The sequence below is a fragment of the Triticum dicoccoides genome, chromosome 3A (assembly GCF_002162155.2).
Source record: "Triticum dicoccoides isolate Atlit2015 ecotype Zavitan chromosome 3A, WEW_v2.0, whole genome shotgun sequence".
NCBI classification, from domain to species: Eukaryota; Viridiplantae; Streptophyta; class Magnoliopsida; order Poales; family Poaceae; genus Triticum; species Triticum dicoccoides.
In genome coordinates this window covers 489,331,569-489,340,406 of record NC_041384.1, presented here as the reverse complement: position 1 = coordinate 489,340,406, position 8,838 = coordinate 489,331,569, and the positions used below count along the sequence as shown (strand labels likewise).

Below are 8,838 nucleotides of genomic sequence, written 5' to 3'. Positions count from 1 at the left end.
TTTTAGTGACGTGAAGATGACAAATTTAGTTGACACGCTCGCATGACAATTTTCTGGCGAAAAACTAAGCATGAATTTGTCATGTTTGCCAACTAAACTTGTCTTTCTCGCGTCACTAAAATTGCCACCGAAAATGTTCAATTTGCCATGGTCAAATCCCGAACGCTCGGGATTTATCGGGGTCCTATGTTTAAGTAGGAGACATAGATATAAATAACATTGGGCTGGTGACAGAAGAATTATCGTCCTTGTGATGTAAACCCAGATAAGTTAAGTTATGCTCAAAGGTGACATCACTCGAACTAAAAAGTTTGATGAGATCAGTGTCCAACATTTGAATTTGCATGAAACTGTTGTAGACACTTGAAAATTACTATACTATGATTTTCAAGAAAATTCAAAGCATATGAGAAGTATGCCCCCCAAAAGTAATGTCTTTGTGCCATACATTATTACTCTAACTGGTTATCAAAGTAATCTCAAAATGCGTATTGAACCTTATGAACTCGAATTGAGGGACCAGAACCTACGTATTTGCGTGATATCTTTGCTCCGGCAACGGTGTGATATAGTTGTACTTCCTCCGTCCAGAAATACTTGTCATCAAAATAAATAAAAGGGGATGTACCTTGTCATCAAAATGATGGGGATGTATCTTATCATCAAAATGAATAAACGAGGATGTATTAGATGTATCTAGTAAATATATTTCTTTTTATTTATTTTGATGATAAGTATTTCCGAAGAAAGAGAGTATAGTCGTAGCATTCCTCCCCTTTCCTCTCATTTATACCCTACTCTAAGCATTGACCAGCCAAAAGCAGCCAGCCACCCCATAAATACCCCGCGAAGTAGAGCCGTAAGAATCAGGCTTAAACAAAAAGCCGTGCGTCCTCTGTACACGCCAAGCTGCCAGCAATGGACGCAGCCGCGAAAGGGAGGGATGGCCATGGCGAGGAGAAGGAGGGCGGGCACGCGAAGAGGGTGTCCTTCACGGGGATGTTCCGGTACGCCGACCGCACGGACCAGCTGCTGATGCTGGTCGGCACGCTGGCCGCGCTGGCCAACGGCGTCTCGCAGCCGCTCATGACGGTCATCTTCGGCGACATGATCGACGCCTTCGGCGGCGCCACCGGCGACAACGTCCTCCACCGCGTCAACAAGGTGAGCTGAGCTCTCTCTGGTCAGCGGCCACCTTTCCGATCACCTCGGCTTCTCCTCGCCCAGGCATCCGTGGCAACGCACCAGAACCGCGTCCCTTTCGGGCTACTCTGCTCGGCCGATGCCATTTCTACTTCCGAGAAAGCTCCGGCGAATCTTGTCGCCCTTCTGCTTCTTCTGCCATTAATTTTCTTGAGTCTGGAGCCCAGTTTAGAACGAAAATTTGCAGCGGTTTTACATGGTGTTCTGTATTCAAATCTATCACGTTTCTGAACTAGCTTGCGGATCACTCCAGTTTACTGCAGTTTGCAAGTTTAACAAGAGATTTCACGTAGATTAGCATTAATTAACATAAGAGATAGGGGTAGATGCCACCCACATGTTGGGATCTCTCCCGATAAATAAAGGATCTGAAGCTCTGCCCCCGAGATCCGTGCTGTTCTTTTTTTTTCTCGCTTCTGAAACCTTTTTTTTAGAATACTCTCTTTTGAAACTCTGAAACGGGATAGAGGTGATCCGCACTGTCACGTTTGTGGCATTGCACTTTCTTTGTCACTGTCAGTTGGCCATCAGCATCATGGATACCAAAGAGGAAAAAAAACTGCAACAATTTCTAGCACCTGAGTTTTACCATAATATAGTTAGATTTATTTCCTTGCATATATTACATTGCTGCAAGACAGTAAAGACAGGAATAAATTTTAACCCTGTTATCATTTCGTTCTTGCAGGCGGTTCTGAACTTTGTCTACTTGGGTATCGGAACAGCGGTGGTCTCCTTTCTCCGTAAGAGCATGAGAAGACTTTGTCAACTTCTCCACATCTGTTCGCACCACCTGCATATTTGCTGCTAGTTACTTAACATGGCTGCTATCTTTCTTATAGAGAAATAATGAGATTAATATATGTTTGACTAAACTGAAAAAGACAGATGACACCTTACTAGTATTTCAAAATTGCTAGATGTCGCAAAGTCTAAGTTGTGTTCCTGAAATTCTTGTCCAAAGAGTACAGCAAAACAGAGTATAAGAAAAACAGTGTATGCACGTTTTATATTTCAACTGAAAAGTGACACATGAAGAAATATACTGTACATAATTTTGTTCACATAGCGCAACTGAAGGAAATTGCAAACAGAATTACCCATGTTTAAGTCATATAGTTCTCGTGTCAAGGTAGAATAACTGTCAAGCCAACCTGTTGTCTGTGCAGAGGTGGCATGCTGGACAATTACTGGAGAAAGGCAGGCCACACGCGTTCGATCTCTATACCTTAAATCTGTCTTGAGACAGGATATATCATTCTTCGACGTAGAAATGACAACTGGGCTGATAGTTTCAAGAATGTCTGGTGATACTGTGCTAGTTCAGGATGCTATTGGTGAGAAGGTAAGGATTTTCTCCCAGTCAAATGAAGAGCGCATAAGCAAAAGTGTGTTCATTACATTCCAACTCATATAAAAATGACATAATTGACTACTGCAGGTTGGCAAGTTCCTACAACTTGTGGCTACTTTCATAGGCGGTTTCGTGGTAGCTTTTGTGAAAGGATGGCTTCTATCTCTTGTCATGTTGGCATGCATACCTCCAGTTGTAATTGCAGGAGGAGCAGTGGCCAAAGTGTTATCTACAATCTCTAGCAAAGGTCAAGCATCATACAGTGATGCAGCGAATGTTGTTGAACAGACAATTGGAGCCATAAAAACAGTAAGCTCAATTTGCACATCAATTTAAATAATGGCTAGTTGAAACGTTCCCACGAAAAAGGAGGATATGATTTCTTGAGTACTCACAAGTTATCTTGTTGCTACATCTGTAAAACAGGTTGCCTCTTTCAATGGGGAGAAACAGGCCATCGGAGATTACAATAAACTCATAAACAAAGCATACAAGACAACTGTCAAGGAAGGACTTGCCAATGGTTTTGGCATGGGTTCTGTTTTCTTCATATTCTTCTCTAGCTATGGCTTAGCCATATGGTACGGTGGAAAGTTGATACTTACCAAAGGATACACAGGAGGAGAAGTCATCAGTATCTTGTTTGCTATCATGACTGGAGCAATGTGAGTTATCCACCTTCAAGTGGAATTCATATCGTAATGATGATTCACATCGCATCGTTGGTAGTGATAATTTCTGATTGTGTTGCAGGTCTTTAGGTAATGCAACCCCTTGTATGACAGCCTTTGCAGAGGGACAATCTGCAGCACACAGATTGTTCACAACAATCAAGAGGAAACCAGAGATTGATCCTGATGACAAGACTGGTAAGCAGTTAGAAGATATCAAGGGTGATGTTGAGCTGAGAGATGTGTATTTCAGCTACCCAGCAAGGCCAGAGCAACTGATATTTGATGGATTCTCCTTGCATGTGTCTAGTGGCACTACAATGGCTATAGTTGGGGAGAGTGGAAGTGGCAAGTCAACTGTGATTAGTCTTGTAGAGAGATTCTATGATCCGCAGGCTGGTGAAGTTTTGATTGATGGGATCAATATCAAGAGTTTACAGCTTGATTCAGTAAGAGGGAAAATTGGTCTTGTTAGCCAAGAGCCCTTGCTCTTTATGACCTCAATTAAAGATAACATTACATATGGCAAAGAAGGCGCAACAATTGAGGAGATCAAGAGAGCCGCTGAGCTCGCCAATGCAGCAAATTTCATCGATAAGTTGCCCAATGTGTGTCAAAATTTCAATAATTTGTCCTAATCCAAGTTCTTCCATTTTAGTTGAGTGCTAATATTTTATTTTTATTCTGTACCAGGGTTATGATACAATGGTTGGCCAACGCGGTGCTCAGCTTTCAGGGGGGCAAAAGCAAAGGATCGCAATTGCAAGAGCAATCATTAAAAACCCCAAAATACTTTTGTTAGATGAAGCTACTAGTGCATTGGATGTGGAGTCGGAGAGGATAGTTCAGGAGGCACTGAATAGGATCATGGTGGACAGAACGACGCTTGTGGTTGCTCATCGTCTAACTACTGTCAGGAATGCTGATTGCATATCAGTTGTTCAACAAGGAAAGATAGTTGAACAAGGTCAAGATTACATTCTCATCACTCACCTTTTATTAATCACTTCTTTGGCATATTTTGACTAAACTGATCAATTTTCTACACAAAATGAATGTTTCATATAGGTCCCCACGATGAATTGGTAGTAAACCCAGATGGTGCATACTCTCAACTAATTAGGCTTCAAGAAAACAATGAAGAAGAGCAGAAAGTAGACCATAGAAGATTGGATCCAAGGTCTAAGAGTACAAGCTTGTCATTGAAGCGATCGATTAGCAGAGGTTCTGCAGGGAATAGTAGTAGGAATTCTTTCAACCTCTCCTTTGGGCTTCCTGGCGCAGTTGAATTGCCTGAAGGAAATGATACACATGGGGAGAATCATACAGAGCAGGATGGTGAGGTTCCAAAGAAAGCTCCTATGGGACGGCTGGCACTTCTTAATAAACCAGAGGTACTTATTATTCTGTTAGGATCCCTAGCTGCAGCAGTTCACGGAGTGCTTTTCCCAATGTTCGGTGTGATGATTTCCAGTGCCATTAAAACTTTCTATGAGCCACCAGATAAACTCAGAAAGGATTCTAGCTTTTGGGGTTTGATGTGTGTGGTGCTGGGTATCATTTCGATAATCTCAATACCCGCAGAGCTCTTCTTATTTGGAATAGCCGGAGGGAAGCTTATAGAGCGTATCCGTGCTATGTCATTTCGAAGCATTGTGCACCAAGAAGTCGCTTGGTTTGATGATCCTAAAAATTCCAGGTTTGTTACAGTTTTTCGCTTGGTTTCTTCTTCCTTTAGAATCTGTGAGCTTTACTTTTAGGTACTGACTGCCAAATTATATCTTACAGCGGAGCACTTGGTGCAAGACTGTCAGTTGATGCTTTGAATGTACGGCGTTTAGTGGGAGATAACTTGGCCTTAACGGTTCAGATTATCTCTACACTTATCACAGGGTTTGTCATTGCTATGATAGCTGACTGGAAGCTCTCTTTGATCATCCTCTGTGTGATTCCATTAGTGGGCCTTCAAGGTTATGCCCAAGTGAAGTTCTTGAAGGGTTTCAGTCAAGATGCCAAGGTAACCCATCAAAAGAAGCCATTAGGCTGTTTTTCTAGCAATGTGATATTTTGCAAATAATTACTAAAACTAAATGATACTCCATGCAGTTCCATATAAGTTGTTACTTAGGACAGAAGTTTCGTGTGATATATTTCATTAGCGGGTCTTCTGTTAGAACCACTAATTTATTGTAACATATTTAAAAGGTCCAATAAAAATTCTGCCTCTGTGCAAAACGACACATTTGGGAAACTGGAGGGAGTAATTAGTAGAGCATTCAGTTTCTAATTGTGAAGCTAGACCTACAATCTAATAGACATGCTTAGTGCTTTGCCGCCGGTAAAAAGAAACTGTTCACGTTAAGCCATTCATCGGCTCAGACTGCCTCAGGTCTCCCCTACGCCGTCATCCCATCCGACTTCTGCCTTGGCCGAAGTCACACCTCCACATTCTTGCTCAGCTTAAAACCTTACTCTGTGCCCTTGGCTCCACAGTAACACCTAGTCATACTTTCTTTTTGACCCGTGCCATGCTCCATTTTTGTCTGAGAATTTTTAGGTGGTCAAATTAGTTCATTAAGGTCTATGTGTTCAGTTAGTTAGCTTGTTTTTATTTTTTGTTATAGATTTTTAGCGAGGTGGGAAACATGGGTGTGAACAACCACTACAAGCTCCCTTTTTTCTTAACACACAAACTTCTATTTATGTAACGGTAAGATAAGATGACAATTATTCAGTCAAGGCTATAAAGTGAAGTCATTTAAAAAAAATCATCGAGTAATAAGAATCTGAGTTTACTCTAGATAATTAGTTTTCACATTCTGAAAATTGTTATGTCAATGCTAATGAATTGCTGGTTCTCCAGATGATGTATGAAGACGCAAGTCAAGTGGCCACTGATGCAATTAGTAGTATTAGGACCGTCGCTTCATTTTGTTCTGAGAAAAGAATTACAAGAATATATGATGATAAATGTGAAGCCTCAATGAGTCAAGGAGTCAGAACAGGAATAGTTGGAGGCATCGGATTTGGTTTCTCATTCTTGATGCTGTACCTTACATATGGTCTTTGTTTCTATGTTGGAGCACAATTTGTGCGCCATGGCCAATCAAGTTTTGGTGATGTTTTCAAGGTACGTAATTGCATTATTTCAGAAGTACTCCCTCTGTAAAGAAATATAAGAGCGTTTACATAACTAAAGTAGTGGTCTAAATGCTCTTATATTTATTTACAGAGGGAGTAATAATTATTTCTTCTTCATATTAAGTTTTTCAGTCTTAATCCCTCCATCCTTAACCAGTCACTACTTCCACGAGGTTCACATAGTTAGTCCTACTTTGCAGGTTTTCTTTGCACTGGTTTTAGCAACTATTGGAGTATCTCAAACAAGTGCAATGGCCACCGATTCAACAAAAGCAAAAGAGTCAGCTATTTCCATATTTGCTTTATTGGACCGAAAGTCTGAAATAGACTCAAGCCGCAATGAGGGTTTGACATTAGATGAGGTCAAGGGCAACATCGATTTCCAGCATGTCAGCTTCAAGTACCCAACCCGCCCAGATATTCAGATCTTCAGTGACTTTACCCTGCACATTCCCTCTGGCAAGGTTAGCCCACCTTTTTCTATCCAAATCACTATTGTTATATCTTCTACAGTGATTTACATATTAGCTTACTTTCACTGTGGTCTTACAGACTGTTGCCCTTGTTGGAGAGAGTGGTAGCGGCAAATCAACGGTAATTGCACTGTTGGAGCGATTCTACAATCCTGATTCAGGCACCATCTCATTGGATGGAGTGGAAATCAAGAGCTTAAACATCAATTGGTTGAGGGATCAAACGGGACTTGTGAGCCAAGAGCCTGTACTCTTCAATGATACAATCCGTGCCAACATAGCCTATGGTAAGGATGGGGAAGTTACTGAGGAGGAGCTCATTGCAGCTGCAAAGGCATCCAATGCGCATGAGTTCATATCAAGCCTTCCCCAAGGATATGACACCACAGTTGGGGAGAGGGGGATACAGCTGTCGGGTGGCCAGAAGCAGCGAGTGGCAATTGCAAGGGCCATATTGAAGGACCCTAAGATACTACTACTTGATGAGGCGACTAGTGCCTTGGATGCTGAGTCCGAGCGAATTGTGCAGGATGCATTAGACAATGTGATGGTCGGCAGGACCACGGTTGTTGTGGCTCACCGCCTCTCGACGATCAAAGGTGCTGATATCATTGCGGTTCTCAAGGATGGTGTAATAGTTGAGAAAGGAAGACACGAGGTGCTGATGAACATAAAAGATGGGGTGTACGCTTCACTGGTAGAACTTCGATCAGCGTCATCATAATACCTAGGATCAGTTTTGGTTCCGATATCTATCCACATTGTACATCTTCCCCGACCACCTTTTGTTGCTGTTTCTGTAACTGTGCCGCATTATTCTTTGGGGCTTGAAGAGGAATTCGAAAACTAGAATGAAAATTTATTGTGTCAATGTAGCGTAAGATTGTAATCATTTAGAAGGAAATCTTGTGCTTCTGATTTTGAAATGTGCATTCCCCCCGTCGATGTGTAAATGAGCGTAATATCCCGCTGTACATAATGCCTAACACAAATATTTCAAGACCGCATTGTAAAATGTGGGCATGTGCTGTATAATATGAAGACTCTACCCTGTCATCTTAAGATGCTCTAGGCATCTTCTGTTTAGAAATTGATCATACTGCAGTTAAATTTGTATGAGTGTCTGACAAGAACCAAGACTTACCACCGCACCAGCTGTGTCGTTACACTCGGGAACTCCCAACAGCCGCGCCTAGCGAGATCCTGACCGGAGCCCGTCAAGCCAGGACGTGGGGGCGGAGCGGCGGACTTCCCAGGCGGGTCGGCGGTACCTCAGAGGAGCTGGGCCGGCGCCCGGCGCGGGGGGAGGGGGTCTCATACGTGGCGGGCGGCGGGGCAGGCGCGCAGGGAGAGGGGCGGGACGGTGCGCCGGTGCGGTGCCTGAACTGTTGCCTGTGTGGCGCACGCAGGGTAACTCTTCGTTTGATCCAGTCCCTGGGGTTCGATCGATCGATCGCATGGGCACTAGGCACTAGCTCTTTGTTCTGCCGATTGTTGTTTGTGTTTTCTTTTCTTTTAAAAAAACCGAGTATTTAACAAAAAGCTATCACATTTTATGGAACCATGCCTACAAACTATCACTTTGCAAATTTATGCTAAAAACTACCACTTTTTTACTAATCTTCGACTAAAAATTATCATGTCGGAAAAGTGTCCGATTCGCCTCTTCTAAACGCATTTCTGACAGAATGGGCCCACCTATCAGAATCAATCTTCCTCCTCCTCCTCTCTCTCTTTGGCATTTCTTCGAACATCTCATGTGCACTCCATGTTCTTCTCTATAGCGACGTCCCCGCGAAGCACCTCTCCGGCGTTGGTCGGTACTGGAGACGGCGGCGCAACCACGCCAGCTGGAGCCGCCTCGGCCGTGCTGGCGTGCCCGAGCTGCACTTCACCGCATCCCCGACCGCCCCGTGTAGCTCCCCATCACCATCGTGAGTGCTTGCTGCTTCCCCTCTACTCCCCCTCGGTTACTTGCCGCATCAACGCCGCCGTC

At 43.2% G+C, this 8,838-nt stretch overlaps 1 protein-coding gene across 1 annotated transcript; it reads left to right on the top strand.

The window, feature by feature from the left end:
• Positions 1-869: 869 nt before the first annotated feature.
• Positions 870-7,795, top strand: LOC119268727 (ABC transporter B family member 4-like). Its single transcript, XM_037550422.1, has 12 exons — positions 870-1,164; positions 1,892-1,946; positions 2,373-2,548; positions 2,645-2,866; positions 2,984-3,222; positions 3,311-3,836; positions 3,922-4,195; positions 4,297-4,927; positions 5,017-5,245; positions 6,092-6,358; positions 6,570-6,833; positions 6,922-7,795. Exons 1-12 carry the CDS (start codon positions 919-921, stop codon positions 7,564-7,566), a joined length of 3,774 nt encoding a protein of 1,257 aa, XP_037406319.1. The 5' UTR covers positions 870-918; the 3' UTR covers positions 7,567-7,795.
• The last annotated feature ends 1,043 nt before the right edge of the window (positions 7,796-8,838 follow it).